Genomic DNA, 25,481 nt, shown 5'->3' on the forward strand with positions numbered 1-25,481 from the left:
CTCATATTTATGATGTTATCCAAAAGGCAATAACCATGATTTATAAATTGAAAACGAATGGGAAACAGATTTTGCATTTGCATATTCAATACGACATAAAATGTGCAACTTCAGCATGAAAATACATGCTGGGATGCACATTTCAGTTTAATAACAACAGATTTTTTGCAGTTTAAGGCGAGTGACTACAGGCTAAAATAATTAAGAGATTTTAGTCTATTTGTCTTCCATAACACGTCTTCTTTCTGACTAGTGGAAAGAAAACATTAATTTAACTACTTTGTCTGTTTGCGTCTGTAGATTTCTCCTAAATTCACCAAAAGTTACCATTAGATAATGCCTCATTTGCATATTTAAACATAACATTTCAGAAAACTTGTAATACAAAAGATAATCATCTTAATGTCAGTAATCAACTGGTGAAGTTTCATGTTGATATCTATCAGTTATTTTTTTACCCTATTCACCTGTAGTGTCTTCAACATGTATGTAATTTAACTAAACATATCTTTAAAGGACGTTTTCTCTAAATGAGTTTTTTCTCAGACTCTGATCCAGAAATCTCCACTTCAGTAGCTCTTACATACACCAAACTTTACAGCTTCATTCCTCTCTATATTCTGAAGGTTAACACAGAGGGCTTTGTTCAGATATCATTCATAGCCTGATTTATACAACATTATATTACTCATAACATGGAGAAAATTGATTTTTGATGCCTGTTGACAGTATTTACTGATTTATGGAGCGATACAAAGAGATAATAAAAACCTTTGACTCTAATATATCAACAAAATAAAACAAGTATTTTGAACCTGTCTTTATCCAAAGTTGACTTATTTCTGTCCTGTGATGCTTCAGTCAGTTTCTTGGTTCTGCTCCGGCTCAGAGGAAAGACGCCCTCTTCTTCCTGTCACAGTGGATCAGGCGTGGTGTTAAAACACTGGAGGCTCTTGTTATATTATTCCACAGGGATTGTGACTACAAATAAATCCTGCCAGCTGACAGAAAGGTTAGAGCTGTGTTGAAGGACTGTGGATTAAAATAGTCTTGTGTACTCACCAGTGACCGCAGAGTCTGACGACGCGTGAAAAAGCAGAACGATTTTCTTTCAAACCTTCTCATTTTCAATCTGAGACGCTTAATAAAACATTTTTATAGAGTAGGACAGCGAATTTATGAGCACTGATATGTCACCTAGACACACCGTACAGCCAGTAGAGGAAGAAGTACTCAGATCCCTCACTGCAGTAAAAGTTCAACACTGTGCAGATACTCTAAAAGTACAATAGTTACCTCTGAGATGTAGTACAGTAAAAAGTACATTATTTACCTCTGACGTGAAGTAGTACAGTAAAAAGTACTATATTCACCTCTGAGATGTAGTACAGTAAAAAGTACAGTATGTACCTCTGAATATAGTAAAAAGTACATTATTTACCTCTGAATATAGTCAAAAGTACAATATTTACCTCTGAATATAGTAAAAAGTACATTATTTACCTCTGAATATAGTCAAAAGTACAATATTTACCTCTGAATATAGTAAAAAGTACAATATGTACCTCTGAATATAGTAAAAAGTACATTATTTACCTCTGAATATAGTAAAAAGTACAGTATTTACCTCTGAATATAGTAAAAAGTACAATATTTACCTGAGATGTAGTACACTAAAAAGTACAATATGTACCTCTGAGATGTAGTAGAGAAGTATGAATTAGCAGACCAGGTGTTAGCCCCCCCAACACCTACAAAATGTCAATTAGAGAGACAAGAACCAACCAGGAAGACTCAAAACGACCACAAAGAAACATAATACGACATCTAAGTGACACAAAACAACTACAAAGAGACACAAAAGACTACAAAGACACCAAAAAGAACTACAAAGAGACACAGAAGACTACAAAGACACCAAAAAGAACTACAAATAGACACAAAAGACTACAAAGAGACCAAAAAGAACTACAAATAGACACAAAAGACTACAAAGAGACCAAAAAGAACTACAAATAGACACAAAAGACTACAAAGAGACCAAAAAGAACTACAAATAGACACAAAAGACTACAAAGAGACCAAAAAGAACAACAAAGAGACGTAAAAAAGACTACAAAGACACCAAAAAGAACTACAAAGAGACGTAAAAAAGACTACAAAGACACCAAAAAGAACTACAAATAGACACAAAAGACTACAAAGAGACCAAAAAGAACTACAAAGAGACACAAAAGACTACAAAGACACCAAAAAGAACTACAAATAGACACAAAAGTCTACAAAGACACCAAAAAGAACTACAAAGAGACACAAAAAACTTAAAAAAGACAAAAATGACCATAAATAGACACAAAACCACAGAGAGATACATAACGACTACAAAGAGACACAAAACAAAAAATCTACAGATCATCTTCCAATGGGATCACACCAGCCCGACCCCAAATCAGGTCGGCTAAATGAACCCATCCTCACTTCCTTCCTTCCTACTTCCTGCGTCCTTTCCTCGGACCAAACTCACCCTCAAACTCGGCCTTCGTTTTAATCTCAACTACTCACCTGTAAAGTTTCCTCACTGCATCTTCCACGGCTGTGATGCCTTCGTGACAAAATCTGTACACTGACCACTCTAACCTCCTCTGTGATAGTCCCTGCTACCGTCGGCATCTCCAGGACACACGTTGCCATGGTGACGCACACACAGACTCACAAGGTGAAAACAGAATCATGCGGCAGGTAAAGAGGCTAAACAACTTTAAGTCTGTGTGAGTCTTGTTCCTGTCATGTCTGAACCCAGCGGCCCAAGAGTAGCAAAAAATGTAAATACTCAAGTACAAGTACAAGTACAGGTACAAGTACAGAGTAAATGTACTTTGTTTACAACACCAGCCTCTATGGTAGTGAGGTAGAAAGAAAATAAAAGTCCTCAGGTTCTGAAAAAAAGTGTTTATTTCATATAAAGATTTACAATATTTAATTTATAACCCAATATTATTATAATTATTATTATTATTATTATTTGTACATCTCTCTACGCTGAACATCGGTCTGACCTGGCCCCGCTACGACACAATCCTGCTACATTACCATGGCGACAGACATTAGTCCCACATAAAATCTACTGGTTTAAGAAACGTGGAAAATGTATTTTATCATATTGAACTTGTTGTGTTGGTGAAAAGAGTCGTAAGAAAAAGGAGGTTCAACTGGTTCTGAGTAAATCGTTGTACCTGGTTTATGTTTTTATGAAGCTGTGGTTGTAAAGAGAGCACCTGAGAGGACCGGATCTTTGCCCCGCCAAAATAAAACGCCCCCCCGTGGCTTCTAACTGAACCAACAACGAACTGAAACACAACACATTATTTATGCGATTAATCAACAACCAACAACACACGTGTTTTCCTTCATTTACAGTTATGGACTTTCATAAACATCGTACAGAACTTTTGGAGTTAACTTTGGTTAATTAGAACGTGTGTTTTTTGTTTTTTTATAATAATGCACTTCTGAATGAACACCGGTTAGAAAAGAGTGTCAGGTGCTGATAGTCAAAGAGAATGGAACACAGCCCGGAGTGAACGAGTTACTCATCATGCAAGTGTGCCTGAAACACTGTCAGATGCTCGGCTGAGACGCTTCATGCATAGATCCTTCTGCCTCACGGGAAGACTTCAGATAGGCAGCAGATTGTCACAGCTGCTGATGGCTCCACTGCAGGAAACGTTATTCATCGTTATCTGGAGAGAGAGAGGGAGGGATGGAGAGGGAGAGAGAGAGAGAGAGAGAGAGAGAGAGAGAGAGAGAAGAGAGAAACAGAGAGAGAGAGAGAGAGAAAGGGAGAGAGAGAGAGAGAGAGAGAGAAGAGAGAGAGAGAGAGAGGGGGGAGAGAGAGAGAGACAGAGAGAGAGAGACAGAGAGAGAGAGAGAGAAAGAGACAGAGACAGAGAGAGAGAGAAATAGAGAGAGAGAGAGGAAAAGGGGGAGAGAGGGAGAGAGAGACAGAGAGAGAGAAAGAGAGAAAGAAAGAGAGAGAGAGAGGGAGGGAGGGGGAGAGAGAGAGAGAGAGAGAGAAAAAGAGAGAGAGAGAGAGACAGAGAGAAGAGGGAGAGAGAGAGAAGAGAGAGAGAGAGAAAAGAGAGAGGGACAGAGAGAGAGAGAGAGAGAGAGAGAGAGAGAGAGAGAGACAGAGAGAAAGGAGAGAGAGAGAGAGAGAGAGAGTCAGAGAGAAACAGAGAGAGAGACAGAGAGAAAGGGAGAGAGAGAGAGACAGAGAAAGAGAGAGAAATAGAGACAGAGAGAGAGAGACAGAGGGGAGAGACACAGAGAAAAGGGAGAGAGAGAGAGAGAGAAAGGGAGAGAGAGAGAGAGAGAGAGAGAGAGAGAAGAGAGAGGAGAGAAATAGAGACAGAGAGAGAGAGAAAAGGGGGAGAGAGAGAGGAAGAGGGAGGAGAGAGAGAGAGAGAGAGAGAGAACCACATTGGGTCGGATAATTAATATGAGACAGATGTCTTTGGTTAAATCTTGTCTCTTAATAAGTGACAGAAGAGAGGAGGATTGGGACATTCATGGTTCCCAGATGATGTATCCTCATGACTTAGTTTGATGCCATTTAAATGGCATCAAACTAAGTCAACAAAACAAAAGCCAAACAAAAGCAGATGTTTCGTAACTTTTTCGTACGTATACAACTAGTCCTAATACTACACACCTGTAGTTAAACTTTATCATTCACCATATTTCTTCATAGTTTTTAATGCAAACAACTATAGACGACAATAACTAAGTAAAAACTTATGTTTTTGTCGTTGTACAACACAGGATTTTGCAACAATATGTAGTCCCGTATGTTACATAAGAAAATAACACAAAAAAATGTAGAATATTTGATCTTTTACACTGACTTTGGTACGATTGAAATTATTGTCCAGGATGGTGGTGAATAAAGTAAGTCTATAAGTATTTATTCATTTGTTTTAAATGCACTGGTGTCGACACACAAGTTGAGGCATCAGAATCTGTAAAAATGGAATCAGAACATCTCTGTTTGTGTCTGTAGCCAATAGATTACTCTGCAGTAAGATGACTCAAAAATATACCCGGTGTTTCTGCTGTACGGATGGTGAGAGCGGCAGAAACATCTTTCACAGATCTGGAGATAAACCCTCAAAGGAGATATCTGACATTTATCACGTCAGTAAAAATAGAAAAACAAAAGAAAACGTCAAATAAAGATGTTCAGTGAGAGAAAGTGTCTGAAGACGGCTCCCATCCTGAGGGAGAGCTGTCAAATAAAAAAGAAATTCTCCCCCCACTCCTCACCCCTCCTCACCCCTCCCTCGTCTCTGACAACTGACTCGGCACAAAGAAAGAAAAAGCCGACGCACAGAGTTGAGGGTGTTATTCTCTTCTACATGACTGAGAGGAGAGGATGAGAGGGATCAGATTTAAAAACTCACTGTCCTCTGACACGGCTCTATACGGAGGGAAAACCACCGAGGACTGTTTTAAACTTTACAGAGACACGGTGGAAATGATGAATAGATTAAAATAGTCTCTCACCTTCTTGGTATGCGCCGTCGGCCATCACCAGATGGAGGATGTTTGGATACAGATGCTGGTACTCCGTTCCCAAAATGTTCAGGACCAAACTGGAGCCCAGGTCGATGTTCTCGTCCTCGTCTTCATGTATAGCCTTCAAATGGCACCGAATAAACCATTATGTTTTGTTGCATTGTTGTAAATATGTATAGAGATCATAAAACACTGTCATACCTTGATCTTATTGTAGGCCTCGATGAACTTCTCAAAGCCCATCTGCTGCTCCAGGTTGAAGCGGAGTTCTTCCAGACGGCTGAAGATGCTGTCGTGATGAGCGGCCTCTCCACCCTGCTCCTCCCCACTGCCGTCTGTGGAGCAGCAGGATGTATTATACTATATATATTATACTATACTGTTAGACTCGAATCATCTGACGTGAAATAGTGAAATATTAAAAGGGATAGCTCGGATGTTTATCAGTGTGTTTGTATGAGGTTCTTCTCCATAGTCACGGAGCAGATCAATGTTCTGCTGTGGACGTATTTTAGACTCCTAAAAGAATCAATATCAGTTTAAGAGAACGCTATATTTAGAATATTTACACCTCTTTACCTTTATGACGGAGAACTGAAGCTGTTATCTATGCTCTCTACAAAGACACCAGACTACATTCACACAAACAGAGATTTAACCTCTCAGAACACAGGAGGTTAAATCACTGTTTTTGTGAAAGAAGTCTGGTGTCTTTAAAGAGAGCATAAATGGCTAGAACTATTTTGGTTCCCTCTCGTAAAGAGTTGAAAATATTCTAAATATAGCGTTCTTTTAAACTGATATTGATTCTTTTAGGAGTCTAAAATACGTCCACAGCAGAACATTGATCTGCTCCGTGCTGGTTCTCCTGTCTGTTTCTACAAACTCCAAGAACCTCATACAAACACTCTACTAAACATCACTACTGTCACATTAAGTCAAGATGGGTTTTTTTACAAGCTGATGTAGTTGGTGTGCTTTCTCCACAACATTGTGTTTGAGTATGAAGAGTATGTCAGCAAAAGGGGTAGATGAATGTTTGTTCTTATATTGTGATACTAACTTAATTAAAATAGTTTTATGATCTTTTATTTTACAAACATTCCTCGTACCTGACTGCCACTCCTCGTTGAGCTGGCTGTTGTTACTGTGGTTCTCCTCTCCCACTCCGTTGGTAAGCAGCTCCCCTGCTTCCTCGTCACCGGGACTCCCATTAGAGCATTCCTCCTCCTCGTCATCTTCCTCTTCCTCCTCCTCCTCTTCATCATCATCGTCGTCATCATCTAAAGCCATCTGACTGTTTTCCTGGTCGATCTCAGCTGCGATCCTGTTGAACAGAACCTGGTCTTCTTCTTCTTCTTCTTCTTCTTCTTCTTCTTCTGGAGGGTTCCCGTTAAAGTCTCCTGCTCCGACCTCTGGAGGACTCCTCCTCATTAGGTCGCCCTCCTCTTGCAGCAGCCTCTCCATGGAGGCCCGGATGTCCCTCAGGTCTTCATCCTCATATGCACTGAGGAACAGGGATATATTGTTAATAAACACAGTTTCCCACCAACATGTATTTATAGTTTCTTAGCAAAATGAAAGTAAAATGATTGACAGAATCGGGGTGAGGTGAGATATCAGTATATTAAACACTAGCAGCCATCTTCAGACTGCAGCAGTTTGTGATTTAGTAGCTGTTCGTCTTACTCCTCGTTCTCCGACTGGTCGTCGTCTTTCGCTGCGTCCTCCAGGTCCTCGATCTCCAGGTTGTTGTCGGGGGCGACGTGAGCATCTCTGGTTGCCGCGGAGTCTTGCTGAGGGCTGAAGAGGCGGCTGAGGTCGGGCAGCGAGCAGGTCCGCAGCATCTGACGGCACAAAAAGAAAACGGAGCGACACGTTAGATACTTTCATGGGGATCAGAGAGGAAGTCTAGACTGTGTGGAGATAGATTTGACTCAGTATTTATTTATGTGAACTGATTGACAATCTGTGTGTAAATTAGTAAAGAAATACCTTCCACAAATACAAAAAAGGGAATTGTAAACTCAAAAACACATGTTTGCAAATATAAAAACTGATCTGCAAATACACACCAAAAAATTAAATAGAATTATTGCCTCTTCAGACATAATAATTAGCATTTGAATTCTTGAGTTGTGGCCTAAAATGTGATTTGTGAGGTCACAGTGACCTTTGAACTCCTATTTCTAATCAGTTCATCCCGACTGTGGGATTTATAAAAGATTATCTTACCGTATCTTATAATATTGAAACTAATCCATCTCAAAATTATTTAATTAATTGCTATAAAAAATGTAATTTATACCATTATATCTTCATAGTATCCAACCCTGAAGAAATACACTGACAAAACATACCAGCTTTATATTCTGTGCAGCTCTTTGTGTGTGTGTGAAAGATGTTGGGCTAAGTTTCTGCAGATCCCAGATGTCCCTGATGAAGGTTATGACAGATGTAGGTTGATGGATGCTCTTCCGGTCCTATCAGACCCACTGCAGGTTCAGATTGTGATTAATTACTCTGGCTCTGTTTCAGAGCTCCTCATTAATAAAGAAGGATGAACTCCTTCCTAAAAATACTCTGCATGTCTAGACATGCCACCGACAACGACCTCCTCCACCCCTGCAACGGCATTTCATCTAAACTGTCGATCCCACACTGTCATGTGACACCTTTAAACTTTTCCTCATAAAGCTTTGTCATCTCCAGTGTGAAGGACAGCTGGTGATCACCTTGGGGTTGTTGGCGTCGAACATGCCCGTTGAGAGGCCGATGAGGAGGGTGTCGTGGTGCTTGGAGCGCAGCGGGGAGACGGAGCGCGAGCGGGAGGCCAGAGAGGAGGAGGACTCATCCATGGAGGACTGGGCCGAGAGGAGTGCCAGGGCAGCGGTGCGTCGGTGGGCCGGGGAGCACAGCTTCATGAACAGGGGCTCCTCACTTTGTGCTGGAACTGGAATAAGGGAGGAGAACGGGGGGGAATGTTTAATTAAGATTATAATCACACTGAAAACAAACAAAAAAAGGACTTAAACCTCACCAGAAGTTTCAGCTGGTTTGTCTGCACTCTTTTCAACCTCTTTAGTGACTGCTGGTGTTGTTACGCCCTCTGGTGGCCTGTAAGCAAAATACACTTTAGCTCCACACACATGGATCATGTCTTTAAATGTATCCAAGAAAATGTTCACTCCAAAAATTAAAATTAAATCAACATGTTATGCTTCAGTTGGAGCTTTATAAAATGTTAAGGTGGGTAAACAATGATTAAATCTACATTTTTGGTGTGAAAGGGCAAATTTCTTTCTTAATATAGATAATAAAAAAAAGAGTAACAGTCTCACAGCTGTTGGGCTTCCTGCTCCCAGGCCTTCTGCACAACAGCTGGAGGACGAGAGGCCCGTTTAGGTGTCTCCTCCAAAACCACTGACTCCACGTCTGCTGGATCTGCAAAGATTCAGACCAGATAGGATTGAAATATACTTTATTTCCAAGTTCAGTTAATTTATAAAGCACATTTAAACACAATATAAGTTCATCAAAGTGCTGTACGTGGTAAAGAAACAATACATTATGAAGTTTAAAAAATGATGACGTACGTAAGTGTGTACATGCATTTTTGAACGCAAGTATGGTGGAGTGCAACAGCTTCTCAAGCTATGCAAGGGCATTAACCACCAAAGATGGTGAACGAAACCTAAACAAAGTGAATTTTAAAGATCTATGTGCTCACTGTGAGTGAGTAGAATACATTAGCAACTGAGCCAATATTTAGTGTCCAGATATAAACATGTATTTGGTGGAGAAACCCAGCATGTAACGTTATATTGTAAAAGAGTCTATTAGAATTGATAAAACATAGTGAAAACATAAGCAACAAGAACATAGAACCCGAAAGAATGAATGTAGGTTTTGAGCTTAGGGAAGGAGCTGATCTGATTGAATGTGGGACTGTTCAAAACTTTAGGGTCTGTGACTCTAAAGGCTTTTAAAAGGTCTGAAATGAGAAGCAGAGACATCCAATGAACCTCCTGTTGAGTGTCACACTAACCCTGAACCTCGGTGAGGTTTGTTGGCAGTGTTGCTCTCTGGACTGGGACGTCCACAGGTTTTTCCCGCTGTGAGGCCTCTGTGGTTTGAGGATTCTCCTTCTGGACTTCTGGAATCTGAACCACAGCAGGCGGCACCGGTTTGGACGGCAACGCTTCTTTAGGCGTCGTCACAATCTCAGCTGCTGCTCTCCAGTCGGGTGTATCTGAGGAGAACATAACATCATCTATCAGATGACATCACATCACTGGCTCCCTGTTTGTGTAGAATTGATTTGAAGATTTTACTGATCACTTTGAAAAGCACGTCTAGGTCTGGCCCTAAAATAAGTAGAAGCAATGTTAGGAGATAAGGCTTTTAAATCACTTCTCATTTTTACAGACTGGCTTTTAGCTGAGATCGTCTTTTTACTGCTTCATTTTATTCTTGATAACATAAATATTATCTTTTTTTTCATTCTTGTTTCTTAGTTTGTTGTTATTGTATCAATTTGTTTTATTGATTCATCATTTGAACTGTTTTATCAGTGTTTATATTTTACCTTAGTTTGTCTTGGTTTTGTTGAACTTTTGTTGTTATATAGCTGTGCTTTGCCCGTCAAAGTTCTTTGTAAACTCTGTATATAAAAGGTGCTATATAAATAAAGTTATTATCATCAGTGAGTGAATCTTTAAAAACTATAATAAGTCAAAATTAAACCATTTATCGGGGCTCCGTTGTGTGATTGACACAAATGATAAGACTGAACGAAGACTAACCAGGGCTGGAAATCTCGTCCTCGCAGACGCTGACGTTCTCCAGCTGCTGGGTGAGAGGCTGAAGCTCCGCCTCCTGGAGAACCTTCAGCACCTGAGAGTCTGGATTTGCTCCCCACACCTTCCTTGGAGCTTCTTCCTGTAGCGCCGCCATCTTTATAACTTCTCCCGCCGTTTGCTCTGAGACATCACACAGAAAGGAGACTTGTATTATTTCATGTGCACTCCACAGGTTGATTTGATTTCTCTGCACTTCAGGTTGAAGGTAACTCACCGATGGTCCCGATGCACGTCTCCTCTAGAGTCTGTTGGGCTACAGAGAGGACGAGGGGAACTCCTGCCTCCCACTTCTTCCTGTCTCCAGCAGAACACGGTCTATCATCTGGAGACACTGAGGGAGAGAACATTTCTTACAAAACCTTTAAAAAGAAGCACTGATGTGGATACATTCCTTGCAAGTTGATTATGAAGAATGTCGTATTATTATTATTATTATTATTATAACTTAGTAATTATTATATAAAGGCAAGCTATTAATATATCATTTCATAGTGTCTCTTTCAATTCTAAATCAACAACCACTTCAAAAGATTACACTTTGAAGACGCTGCTAGTGAACCAGCCTGTAAACAATATAAGAACTTGTTAATTTCCCTTTTGGTCAAAGAGTAATTTCTGTATAATTCAACCAATATACTCATGTTTTTTCAAGTGATAATGTGGAAAACAATGTTTTTTAACTTAATGTTGAAGGAGAACGCTGCATTCACAGCAGATAAACAGGCTGTGATGCAATCGTTCTGTGAAACTCCTCACCGTCAATGAACTTCAACTAAAAGAGTTGTTTCTGTTATTATAAGTGTTTGACAGCATTATGGAAAGAATCCTACAGAGAAATAAAACCCCTCTCTTTACATTTGTGTTTGTTATTGTGTCATGCGACTTGTTGGAACAATGGAAATCTGAGTGAGAGTCGTAGAGAGGAGAGTAAATGTTGTCATAGTTTCTAGTGTTGGAGGACAGAAAGAGTAGCTTAGTGTTATCTAAAGGAATTTAATGGTTAATGGATGAATATTTAGGTGATTTTGACGATGTGGATGCAACGGGAGATTTCAGAACGAGACTTCTTCTTAAGCGGGACACAAAATAACAAACCGAGGTAAAAAGAAAGTTTTTTTCATACACTTGTAATACCATAAACAAGCTCTTTTAGTGGACGTACATTGACAGTCAAGAGTTGCCACGAGTGATTACATTATAGGCCGTTTCTCAGCTGCAGCGTTCTCCCTCAATACTGGACCAGTTTAAAACACTGTTGTCCCCATTAGTCACTTAAAAACATGTGAAAATACCCTTTAATGCAGGAGGCCTGAGCGTTGACTGGACTTACTGGTTGAGGTGCAGGTTTCCTCTAAGGTCAGCTGGGCCACAGGAAGCACAGGCAGTTCTGCTGCATCCCACTTCTTCCGGTCTCCGTTGGAAGGGGGACGAGTCTCTGCGTCAGACTGGTTCTGTTGGGGGGCCGGACTCGGAGGAGACTCCTCCGCCTCCGCCACCTCCACCGGGCTCTGGGATTTTAGGTTCTGGTTGAGGCGGCGTAGAATCTGCTTTTTGTCACTCTGTTAGGGAAAAGGCATGAAGTAGAATTTTGTTTCTAAATATTGACTCCGGGAATATTCAGATTTTTTCTGCCATTTTAGCACAACTGTTACTGTAATAAATGATTATTGTCATGTCATACACTCACCTGGATGACTGCAGGAGTCTCTGGCTCAGGCGATTTTTCTTTTAGTGGAGTAGTCTGTCAAACACAAAATGCAAAATTGATATATCTAAGGAGTACATCAAATAAAACAATACTATATAGGGCAGTGATTCCCAACAGTTTTTCTTTTCCTCGCACCTTTTTCTGTCTTTAATAGTCAAAATAAACTGAGCCCCGAACCCCCAAAAAATACATTTACGGAACAAAATCCGATTCAGCGTTTAGTTACTCTTTCTTTATGGAATCAACTGTCTTTAATGAATCTGACTTGTCAGTTTTGTCAACATAGAAAAAGACATGGCGTCTTGACAGATTTAACTTTTGGACTTTACAACATGGAATACTATTTTTGACTGAGGACAAATAAAATATATACTTTTTTTTTAATAGTTTTACAAACAGACTTTTGCATAAATTATCCAGTAGGTGTTTCATCATGATTTGAGTTTTGCAAAAATCTTATTTTTACGACCTTAAAGCAGAAAAATCCCTGTGATCTTTGGCGCCACAGACCCCGTGTTGGGAACCACTGGCGTACGGTGTGATAGACTTGATAAATGTATACTGACTGCTCCAACATTCTTCAGGGCAGCCGTCATGGATATGGCTGCAGGCAGGGCTGGAGCTTTGGCAGCTGGGTCTGGCTGAGAGGGACTGGGCTGAGGAGGAGGACCGTCAGAGGTAGATGATGCTGCTGCTACTGCTGCTGCTGCTACGTTTCCTGCTGCCACGATGCCGACCTTCACCCCCCGAGCTGCAAGCTTCAACAGTACACAAAACCAGAGATTAGACTAAAGTGATGCACCGGTTAGGACAAGTAATGGTAGGAATGTGCAAAGAGCGATAAGAGCTTACATGGTCCTCCCAAGCTCTCTTTTCCCTCTCATGTGCCTCTCTCCTCTTCTTCTCTAGTTGCTCTTTCAGTACGGCAGCACGGGCGTTGGCTTGGGCCTAACGTTGACATGTGCACAAACAAACAAACAAATAAAGAAGAATGAGGCTAAGACCAAACAGTTTCTGAGCCATTTTATCTTTTGCTGAACTTCAGAAAGGTCGGTAAAGGAGGGCAGGCAGCGTATCACTTGTCTCATTAGGTGTCCTCACACTTTGTGTGGAGTTGGAGCCTTTGAACATTGAGGTGTTTTATTTTCTGGTTGCCAGGTGACTGTAGAACTGATTATAGGATTTTACTGCCTCCTGCTGGTCAAGCATCGAGCTACATCTCTCAGCTACTAATCCTCATTAAAACAACCAAGTCACAGCCTGAGGTAGTCTGGGAGGAAGCTGATGGTCTTTCCAAAATTCTGGTTTAGATTGACTCACATCCAGTGTGTGAAATATGGGAGGGCATGGGATGGATGACATAGGACTCGGACTGTTCCAGCAACAGGAGAGCAAAGACTGTGTCTTTGTGATAGTCTATTTTTCCCTGACATCAAGGTAGTATCATCTTCCCATAGAATCCACCTGTGTTTATGTTGCTGCCGTTTAAAATCCCCACAAATGCAAGTTAAAAGTACAACAGGAATGCTCTACTGTTATTGTTATGTTTGTGCACCAAATGGTTGCACAATGACAACAAATGAATCTTTTATTATCTCTTCAATGCTGTCATCATGTCACTGGTTTGTTTTCTTGCATATTATGAAAATGAATCATTTTGCCTGCAGACTCACTTTTAAAGCCTCTATCTTCTTTCTCCTGAGCTCTGCTTCCTCGTTGGACTCCTGGCTGTCAGAACCATCACTGTCATACTGAAAAAAAACAACACAAACGAAATGTCAGAGAAAAAAGGTGAAAAACACTCATTAAAAGTTTGACTGTGGGTGAGATGCGGAGGACTGTACCTTCTCTCCTCTGAGCCGGGCTTTGATCTGCTGACGCTCATTGAAGTTCTGCAAGCGGATCTGCCTCAGTCTTGACAAGTACTCCTGAGAACAAATAGGAGAAATGTTACGTACTGTAAGCTAGACACACACAGACAAAGTGGAATACGTTCACAATCATACAAAAATAAAATCACATACACAAGAAGTACTTATAAAAGACAAAGTTTTACCCACAAGTATGATGATAACATCTGTACATGAACACATCAGCCATTCAGCCAGAATAATAAACACTTTTTTTTTTGCAGTCAACAATAAAGATGCATATGTATTGTACTCCATTCAAAGCAAAAAAAAGTGGGGATGGTTATTTCAAATTGGACACAACAAACAAACAATAACGATGATATTTTTTGTTGTGAGCAGCCATTATTGGGGAGGCAAAATAAACAGGACATCGGCTCACTGGACGGAGGAACACCACACGGTGGTTGTGCAAAAAGGATGAGCATGGGTTTGAGCTGCCGGGTTGAATTATGGGTAATGTCGAAGGGGAGTTTTGTGCAGACGCATATGAGGGACGACGAGCCAAAGCCAGACGTGCTGTGAGTGAGGTGCACTGTGAGGCGTTCAGGTTCCGGGACTCCTACCTCCTCCTCTTTGTTGGCTCTGGGCATCCTGCACCGGATGGAACCGGCCCGGATTCCGTACGTTGCTGCCAGGTTTTGCCGAGTACCCTGTTTACCGTTCCACATTTTAAAAAGTGACGTGGCCCCTGAACATCTAACAGTCATGAGCTCGGGCAACGAGGAAACGTTAAATCAAATCACGAAATGTATATTACAAAGGGGTGATTCATAATAATATAATAACTCTGCAGTATTTTAGCTCATTATTAGCTCATAGTCTCAATAATCTCATCATACCCATTTCCTGCAGGATATGGCAGCTGGTTTTGAGCAATAAATCTGCCCGACAACAGACAGCAGACAGCTAAAAGACAGGAACTAGCTGGGGAATGAAGTCAACTATCATTAAAAAAGGTCAAAACATTAATTCACTAATATGACAAGTAAGTGCGAGTTACGAATTTCCACCATAAATATAAGGCCAGACAGAGACGCAACAGATTGAGTGAATCAAGTCTGTCTCCACGTCTGTTTGTGGACAAATTCTGGGGGGAGACAGGACCCCAACTTCCCCTAGTGGCTGATAATCGTTTAATGCAGAACTATATTTAGAAAAACTCCAAAACAAACATAGCTTTGATACTCCATCACATTTATCAGATGGATTTATTTTTCACTTTAAGAGTCTTTTTGGCTTCTCATATGTTTCATCTCTCTTCACTTAGTAACTCTGGTTCAATGCTATTTATGCTAAACAGGTTGCTGACAATACGTTGCCAATGGTTTTACGTTGGGTTGGCAGTGAGAGCTGGTGGGTCTCACACCTTACAAACCAAAACAATGAGCTGAAACCTGGCTGATGTTTTGTTGGTTTGGCATAATAGCAACCCTTTTACAATACGTGGAGCCATTTAATTCAGTGTTTACATAAAAAAATTCTAAATGGAGCTTTAAGTTTGAGAATATTTAAAAACATCTGTGCATAGAAAATCAAACCCAATAGGCGAGGGGTCGTAAATGATAGAAAGGGTTCTTTATTTCAGTACTGGTCTAAACACTCAAAAAGAAATCGCAGTAAAAGTCTCACTACATACCAGCTGTCCCTCGGCACGAACTTTGTTGAGTATGGCTTCCCTCTTCCGCTGTAAGAACTCCTCAACCTGATAGGCCCGTCCAGCAGCAGCCTGACCCCGCGGCCTGAAAACAGAATACGGTAATTCATACTCCAACGGTGCTTTTTACACTGTGAGAAGAGCAAAGATGTGTAGGAGCAAGCTACTCGACTGACCGACTAACATGGGCTGGTCTGGAAACATACTGCAGCCTCTGAAGCTCTCTCTTGATGGCGTCACAGTTCAGTCGGGCGGGAAGAACCGGACCAGCAGCAGGCGGGATGCTTCTCACAGACGGAGGCGACACCATTAAAACCAGTATTCAACACACAGGAAATCACTGCAAATACAAAGACTTAGAGAACCTACCGGATGGGACTGCTCGGTCCTGCTGATGGTCCCTCTCTGCTGAGGACGTTGGGCTGTGGTTTGGCCATTTGGTCCAGAACGGCATGGTAGTGCTCATACGGGGTTTTACCTGGGAGACAGGCCGAAGGGCTGGGACCCTGAACTGTGGGGAAGCCCTCTGTCCACCACCTACAAAACACTGAGAGAAGGAGACAAAAAAGGTGGTTGTGAGTCTGAATGAGGCGCTGTATGACACAAATGCAATCATGAAATGTAGTTCTGGTAGCTAAATGTGCATCCAGTACCTTCCTCTCTGGGCTGCTGCCTCCACTAGAACTCAGCACATGTCTCCAGCCTTGTTCTCTGGCCTGGTTTATACGATTGATCTGTCAGAGATCACAGGTTCATCATTATTTCAGTTGTAGATAGAGACATAAAGTACATTGACCCTTTCCAAATCCCCCCCGCCCCTCTACTACAGTGTTGACTTGATACATAGAAAAAAGAGAAATAACAAATAATACCTTTTCTTTCTCATATCTCTTCATTTGATCTGCTTTCAACAGGAAAACCTGAAGGAAAAACAGTTGTTAGACTTCCAGTAGCTTCCTGATCCATCAGAAACTTTACAGACAGACTTAGAGGGATATTTTTATATGTATATATTTGGAAGTAAGTCAGTGTTTTATTACAGTAGATGGAGTTTTGGAGAAACAGAAAGGGGTACCAGCACGGGATCAAAGTACGTAGCATCCATTGCAGAACATTGATTTGCTCCGTGCTGGTTCTCCTGTCTGCTTCTACAAACTCCATCTACTGTAGTAAAACACTGACTGTGGAGGAGAACCTCATACAGACACTAAACATCACTACTATCCTTTTACAAATGCACCCACCTGCTCCCTCTGCTTCCTTTCCTTCTCAATCAGCTCCATCCTTTTCTTTCTCATGCCATCCTGAATGAGGCAAAAGCATCTCATTTAAAAAAAGAGGAATATTAAAGAAACCCGCCTCGAGGCAGCAGGACTGCTGGAGGGAAAGGTTGATTAACAGAGAACGCTGCAAATGGGAGAAACAGATGAACAAGGTGATGAAGCGTAATGAGAGGGAAGAAAACCTAAACATGCTCTTAGGAAGGGACCTTCATGTGTGAGGGAATGGGGGAGAGAAAAGGAAGGGGGAGTCTAACAGTAAATTGAAGTTATGAGGCGCTCTCTGCTGTACCTCATGTTTTTTCCTCTCTTCCTCCACGTGACTCACTCTTCTGTGGGGGGCTGCAGGGGGAGGGGCCTAAGCAACATATGACACTGGGGTTCAAAGGTTGCCGACACACTATGATGTAAAAACACGCACACAGATGGGAGAGGCCTCCGACATGACAGACGAAGGGCTCGACATCAAAAAGAGCTTTTGTTTTAAAAAAGTTGAAGCTAAAAAAAAAGCCAGAGCAACCTGTCATCCACTGTCTCCTCACCGGTTTATGCTTCACAGCTGGTTTCCTCTCTCCAGGCCGCTTGGCTGCATCCGACACCTTCCTCACGGTTAAAGGCACTCCGTATTTGCTGGCTGGTTTGGTGATCTTCTGGGCTGGAGCGAGTGGAATGGAGCCAGGGGCAGAACGCTTGGCTGGTCACACAAGTGAATAAGAAATATTAAAAACATTTATCATAGTCAGTATTCAACAGTGCACAAAAAAACGACATGAGAATTTCACACACTGGATGTGAGTCAATCTAAACCAGAATTTTGGAAAGACCATCAGCTTCCTCCCAGACTACCTCAGGCTGTGACTTGTTCTCTTGATCGTTTTCTAGCATGTCTACTCACTGCTGGTCTCCACAGGATTATTACATTACATTACAGGCATTTAGCAGACGCTTTTATCCAAAGCGACTTACAGGAAGTGTATTCAACATAGGTATTCAAGAGAACTACTAGTCACCAGAAGTCATAAGTGCATCTCCTTTCTTAAACAATCAGCTTAAAGCATAAACCAGAGCAAAAGTATAGTGCAGAAGCAAATTACTACGAAAACAATAATTGCAAAAAACTAATACGAATACAATAAGTGCTACAAACTACTACAAATAGGATAAGTGCAGTAAACGAATACGAATACAATAAGTGCAGCGAACTGATACGAATGCAATATTATAAATAAAGGAATATTTAATCATGAAAATGCAATTACGTAATGTTATAAGCATTATAGTAGAAATGCACTTGGTGTTTCACACCTCCAACCTGCATTGCACCAACAAAGCACTGATTTAGGAGCACCACACGAAGCACGGTGAACACAAACACTCCTGTTAGTTGTAGTAAAATAAAATAAAATATATTTTCCAAGTGTATTTGTGTATTATTGTGTTAATTGTTCACTTATTCTCACCAAATAGAAAACTAAAAATGACTCCCTTTTCCCATCCTGAAATATTTTTGTTGACTCATTTATTTACATGGATGTATTCAATCAAATGTGAATTAAGGCAACTAGCTAACTCAGCCTGTCATATAAAACAGCACTTCACAGTTAGCTCACAGCTCACAGCTGCTAGCAGAGTGGTATCATAGTAGGACGAGTGTTTGGATTTTCGTTCGTGTACATTTCCAAAAGAGTGGTTTAGGTCTATCTGTATAGAGAGATAGTACGGAAGGCGCGCTGGTACATATAAAATCTTATATAAAGTATTTTTATTCCAAAAGTCGTAGAAAAAGCAATATAATAAAGCGTTGGATGGCGGAAAGTGGATGTACCAGGTTTAAGAGTAACTTTAAGAGAACACTACACCTGGCATCCTGTCGGTTGGGGGAACTTTGACAGGGGTATGCACAAAAATGCATCAAAAAAGCAGCCTGAGTTTGAGGAGAAGGGCTGAAGCTGGAGAGCATTACATCTGTGAATGCATAATTTAATCTGTGCAAGCATTCGGTTTGAGCAGAAATCCAAGGGCGAGCAGGAGCTATTTGAGTTTGAAGACTGATGTGAAATCAATAAGTCATGATCTCAAATTGAAGGAACACGCTCTAAAGTTGAGTAGACGGAGTACCCATCTCTCTTTTATGGGGAAAAGAAACAAGTATTTGCTGACCTGGTGGTCCCTGCACCAAACCCACTTTAGGCTGCTTGTGAAGAAAAGTATGGCGGAATTCCTGAGCAATGATCTGGAATAAAAAGAGAATAAAAGGTATTTTAAGTACAGTGTTTTTTGTTGTTTTCTATCAGAGTTTTGCACCCATCTTTATGCAGCTCTACCTGTGGTGTGAGGAACTTCTCTATCCTGCAGGTCAGGAAAGGTTTTTCCAGAATGCTGCTGACGGACGGCCGCTCTCGAGGGCTGCGTTTGAACAGCAGAGCCAGGAGAAAACGCAGCTCATGGGAGTAGTGGACGGAGACTGGAGGGTACGAGCCACGGATGATCTTCAGAACAAGGTTCTTCATGTTGCCAGCCTCAAACTGAGGAGAAATACACGTAGAACATGTTGGATAATCACACTCAATGATGGAGCAAATGATGGTTATTAAAAAGCGGGACTGAAAAGCTTGTTTTCTTGAAGCAAATGTCAAAACTACAATGTTTATCATAAGCAGAAGCTGTAAAAACAGACATTATCATTGGATTTTCATCTTTCTGACGGTCCTTGAACACATCATTTATGTTGAACACTTCTGTCAGAAAAAGCAGCCAAAACGAGGCTTAAAATTGAGATATTTCATCAAAAACATTTTATTCTACATGTCTGATTTAAAATAACGCCCCAAATAAACCATTTGCTTTCACCAGCTTCTGTAAAAAACAATAAATTCTGAGCTCATCAGTGAAACTAGGAAGTCATGATTGATTCATCTGAGACCAACAGTTATGTGACAACAAATCTGTGAAACTTTGACAGAACTGCAGGCTGCTGAACACAGAGCAGAGAGGAGAGGTTGTAAAAGTGTTAATAGTACAATAGGTATAACACTTGAAACCTCAATTTTTGGTAAAACTATTGGACACTTGGGAAAATGTTGGATACATAGATTTGATTGTTTTTCCAATTTTTGTTAAAAAAAATATAGTAAAAATTCAACTTTTTTTATGATTTCTGCCATTATAACCATTCCTTCTCCCTTTAGACATAATCGTTCTGTTTCCGTAGATGTGCCACTCTTACATATTGCAGTGAAAATAAGGCTGCTGGGAGCAAATGTGACTGGAGCATAAATAAATCACTCCGCTCAGAGGGTTTATATGTGGTTGAGACTATGAACAGCTATGATTTAATAATGAGACTCTCAGGAACCCTCATACATACAGAACAACCAGAGATGAGAGAGCATAGCAACACCGTGTCAGATACATTAAATCTGCATTAATTAATAAACAGCTCACACACAGAATACTTACAGCATGCTTAAGAGTGCACATTTCATATAGGACACACCCGAGGGCCCAAATATCACTGCAAAGGGGGAGGAAAGAAGGGAGAGTGAGAGGAGGGAGAGCAAACAAATGGACAGGCAGGGGTAAGTTCAGATGGGTTTACATTCATTCAATAAAGTATCACTTGCAATGATTTCATTATCATTGAGGGGAGACACAACAGGCTCAGACTCTTGTTTTTATGCACTCGTATATGAAGAGATTTTGGTCTGTTTTTCTTCCATAACACGTCTTCTTTCAGACTAGTGGAAATAAAACATTTATTTTACTACTTTGTCTGTAGATTTCTCCTAAATTCACCAAAAGTTACCATTAGATAATGCCTCATTTGCATATTTAAACATAACATTTCAGAAAACTTGTAATACAAAAAATAATCATCTTAATGTCAGTAATCAACTGGTGAAGTTTCATGTTGATATCTATTAGTTATTTTTTTACCCTATTCACCTGTAGAGTCTTCAACATGTATGTAATTTAACTAAACATATCTTTAAAGGACGTTTTCTCTAAATGAGTTTTTTCTCAGACTCTGATCCAGAAATCTCCACTTCAGTAGCTCTTACATACACCAAACTTTACAGCTTCATTCCTCTCTATATTCTGAAGGTTAACACAGAGGGGTTTGTTCATAGATCATTCATAGCCTGATTTATACAACATTTATAACACAAAATAATTATCCTAATGTCAGTAATTAACTGGGTAAGCTTCTTGTTGATATCTATTACATTATTTATCCTATTCACTTGTAGTGTCTCCCATTAAATGCAGGAAATAAATGCATCTGTTTGTTTAGAAAACTCCACACGGGACATTGATTCATCGGTTGTAACTAAAGTGGATTAGATGACATGCATACTTAAAGTAGTTAAAGAGGAAATCAATACGAACATCCTGCTGTAGCGACAGACAAGATGCTTCACTCAATAAAGAGGAGACATGAGACGTTTACATCACCCAGAAGCCAACGACCGAATCCTGCATGACTCACAGTCTGGTGGATTCTATTAAATATTTATTTACACCACAAAACGAGACCAAAAATCATCGGTACCTTTTGTTGTTGTACGGTTTGTTTTCACAGATCTCTGGTGACAGGTAATATGGGGTTCCTATACACGTTCTTGCCAGTTCTACAGTACTGAAAATCAAGAAGAGAATGGACAGTATTATTCTTTACTGTTCCCAAATCTTTATAGAGATTTGCAAATCTATTCAGATTACATTTCACACACCTGTTCAGCACTCTTGCGATCCCAAAGTCTCCGAGCTGTACTGTCCCATCTTTTGTCAAAAAGATGTTCTATGTGGACATTATGAAAAGACGTGTAAATACATGACAGATAAGCAACATAGGAAGGACGATTTGGCGTTTTAAAATGAAGAAATACCTGTGATTTGATGTCCCTGTGGAGGATTTTCCGATCATGCACATGCTTCAGCGCCAGGCAGATCTGCACAAACCAATCCATGATCTGGAAAAGAGAGAAGATAGTAAACCACATCATACAGGATCAACTACTACTGGCTGAACAACCCAAACAAAAACAAACATTTATAGGGTCTTTAAACATTTTGAAAGATATGAAGTAGCATCTGTTAATATGACAGATTCAGTCCACATGTTCATGACTGTCTCAAAGGATTATTGGCTTACTTGCTCTTCTGAGAACAGCACTCCTTTCTGAGAGTTGATCTTCTTGAAGAGGTCTCCTCCTTCACAGTAATCCATCACAATATACAGGCAGCCCCCCTCTAAAAAAAAACATGTTCAGAAAAGTCATAAAGTGTCCATTTATATATATGAGCAAGAGGTTAAAGTCTGTGGTTCTTTCAGCTAACGGCTGAGATCTTTGTATTGTGTGAATACCTTCAAAAGACTCTTTATACTGGACGATGTTGGGATGACTCATGTTGGCAAGAACCGCAACCTCCTTCCGAGACTCCTGCCTCTCTTTACTGGACATCTGTCAGAAGATAAGAAACAGAGATGGAAGAGGAGCTCACAGTAACAGTGACGTGTGGAGCTTGTGTAACATTATGCATAGCAGCTTACTGCAGATATGCCGATCTCCTTGATGACATATTGGTGTCCATCCTGTTTGGATTTGACGAGGATGGCCTTTCCGAATGAACCTTCACCAATTTTCTTCACCTTTTCATACTTGTCCATGTTAGTGGAATGACTGGCTCCTCGTGCTGGGTCTGCAAACAGAACATATTGGTAAGGGACTGACCGTAAAGATAAGGGCTCAATGTCGGTAGTAGTAATTTATCTAGGTCCTTATTAATCCAAAAACAATGCATATAAAAGATGTAAGGTGTTAAACAAAATGTATTGACCGAAAAGGTGTAGGCTGAAGCTTAAACTTAGGATACCCTTTTACAGAGCATATATTCAAATAGGAAACCTTTCACTAACAGGTTAGTCCACACAAAAACATAACAGAAACAAAGTTCAAAACATTTCATACACAATAATACATTTTTCTTATTTTTTGATTTGTTAACCACCTTATTTTTTATATATTATTTTTCTGTAATTTGCAAAGTAAACTACAGCCTCTAAGTTCCTTATCACAACCATTCCATGAATTACCTCCTTTGACAGATACATTACTTGTGTGTGTTTAGAATGTTTATTCATACTTAACTGAATTAAACACAGCTTCTTTGTCAGGAAATAAAAAACTAAAAGTAACTGTTCACATAGCATCCACATAGGGGAGAGGCTCCAATAATAACAAATAAAACAAAAAATACAATAAAGTTTTGGCCAAATTCACAATTAAATCAGTACAGCACCTTTTCACAGTGTTCATCTTAAAATAAGTAATTACAGGAGCCCACCGGTCTGTCTTTATGGAGATTTGCTGTTATTTTTCCCATTGTGTACACCTGTCCAGCCAATGATGTAGGGTGGGAGGCAGTGGTTTGAGTCAAGATAAAGCTATTATTTTTGCCACAAATAAAACATATACAGCAAGTAATCCTTTCTATGTTCCATAGCTCCATCTGGGATTGATCCTGTAATATAATACAAAAGCTGAAATGGTAAATCAATGTTTAAATGGTATTTCCGTGTGATCCACCCTTCTTATTCTAAACAATAATAATAATAATAGTTTAAAGATGAAATAATGCTAAACAACATGTAATAAAAATAAGTAATATAATAATACAGTTCTACTAAAGCTCTTCTGTTGCATGAATAAATTAATGAAATGGTTTTATGTTTTATTCTAAACACCTTAACCTAATAATATATAATAATAATATATAATATATATATAATATAATACTAACTTAACTTTTGGTAAATCAATGTTTAAATGGTATTTCTGTATGAATCCACCCTTTTTATTCTAAACAATAATAATAACAATAAACAATAATAATAATAATAATAATAATAATAATAATAATAATATATAATATATATAATATAATACTAACTTAACTTTTGGTAAATCAATGTTTAAATGGTATTTCTGTATGAATCCACCCTTTTTATTCTAAACAATAATAATAATAATAATAATAATAATAATAATAATAATAATAAATAACAATAATGATTGATCTAATATAATACTAAAACTTTTGGTAAATCAATGTTTAAATGGTATTTCTGTATTAATCCACCCTTCTTATTCTAAACAATATTAATAATAATAATAATAAATAATAATAATAATAATAATAATAATAATAATAACAATAATAATAATAAATATTATAATACTAACTTAACTTTTGGTAAATCAATGTTTAAATGGTATTTCTGTATTAATCCACCCTTCTTATTCTAAACAATAATAATAATAATAATAATAATAATAATAATAATAATAATAATAATAATAAATCTATATATGAATACTAATTTAACTTTTGGTAAATCAATGTTTAAATGGTATTTCTGTATGAATCCACCCTTCTTATTCTAAACAATAATAATAATAATAATAATAATAATAATAATAATAATAGATCTATATAATATATATATATATATACATACACATGTATTTAACCTGCCCTGGTGTGTGCTCCTGTAAACACACATTAATGTAACCACACACACACACAATACAGCTGTTAGCCACATAGCTAACGTTAGCATCAGATTAGCAGCTAACATTAGATTAAGAAGGCAGACCCTCATACATAAACTACACACCTGTCAGTGCACAAACACTACACCACATAATACACGTATCTCACTTTAACAACTAACAGTGTATAAATGTTGTATTTGTGTAAATATCAGCTCACCATTAGCCTTTCTTTAGCTGCTGTCTCGCAGAGGCTCTGGTAAATTGCTCCTGTTGCGCTCTCAATCTAACTACGGCTCTATTTCCATGCTGCGTTTTCATTGGCCGCCTTCTGGTTTCTCGGCCGTGGATTGGTTTACACGACTGTCCGTCATCTGTCACGGTGAATGACGGGCGTAGACTCCACCCCTTAACTGTTGCTGTGGACGTTTTACCATAGCAACCACAAGCCAATCGTTGGAGGGCAGCGGCCATTGAGGTCTTTGCACCAAATACACTTTATATACTTTTACTTACTGTTTTACTACTGTTTATACCTTTGTACATATACATATATATTTAAAAATAAAATAATAAAAAATAAAATAATATAAAAAAATAGACAGTATTGTAAAATGAATATATATATATATAAATATAAAAAATAATATAAAAATAAAATAATATAAAATAGACAGTCATTGTAAAATGAATATATATAAAAAATAAAATAATATAAAAATAAAATATAAAAATGTAAAATGAATATATATATATAAAAAATAAAATAATATAAAATAGACAGTAATTGTAAAATGATATATATAAATATAAAATAATATAAAAATAAAATAATATAAAATAGACAGTAATTGTAAATGAATATATATATATAAAATAATAAAAATAAAAATAAAATAGACAGTTATTGTTAAATGAATATACATATATATAT

The 25,481-nt window shown here is 39.0% G+C and overlaps 1 protein-coding gene across 1 annotated transcript; it reads right to left on the minus strand.

Moving 5' to 3' along the window:
* Nucleotides 1-2,954: 2,954 nt before the first annotated feature.
* Nucleotides 2,955-24,828, minus strand: nek1 (NIMA-related kinase 1). The gene is given in 37 exon segments (XM_054602317.1): nucleotides 2,955-3,740; nucleotides 5,563-5,695; nucleotides 5,776-5,909; nucleotides 6,687-7,081; nucleotides 7,264-7,421; nucleotides 8,310-8,527; nucleotides 8,615-8,691; nucleotides 8,916-9,018; nucleotides 9,623-9,826; nucleotides 10,380-10,556; nucleotides 10,651-10,767; nucleotides 11,767-11,995; nucleotides 12,124-12,177; nucleotides 12,711-12,902; nucleotides 12,997-13,092; nucleotides 13,818-13,895; nucleotides 13,989-14,072; nucleotides 14,621-14,707; nucleotides 15,694-15,796; nucleotides 15,888-15,995; nucleotides 16,081-16,225; nucleotides 16,228-16,258; nucleotides 16,365-16,445; nucleotides 16,584-16,631; nucleotides 16,956-17,015; nucleotides 17,284-17,349; nucleotides 17,534-17,685; nucleotides 19,152-19,224; nucleotides 19,316-19,516; nucleotides 20,451-20,505; nucleotides 21,544-21,630; nucleotides 21,725-21,792; nucleotides 21,881-21,964; nucleotides 22,147-22,244; nucleotides 22,360-22,456; nucleotides 22,546-22,694; nucleotides 24,768-24,828. Coding segments are annotated over 36 exon segments (4,224 nt in total). The 5' UTR covers nucleotides 22,663-22,694; nucleotides 24,768-24,828; the 3' UTR covers nucleotides 2,955-3,726.
* Nucleotides 24,829-25,481: the final 653 nt, after the last annotated feature.

This window comes from Anoplopoma fimbria, chromosome 8 (assembly GCF_027596085.1).
Source record: "Anoplopoma fimbria isolate UVic2021 breed Golden Eagle Sablefish chromosome 8, Afim_UVic_2022, whole genome shotgun sequence".
In the NCBI taxonomy this organism is placed as follows: Eukaryota; Metazoa; Chordata; class Actinopteri; order Perciformes; family Anoplopomatidae; genus Anoplopoma; species Anoplopoma fimbria.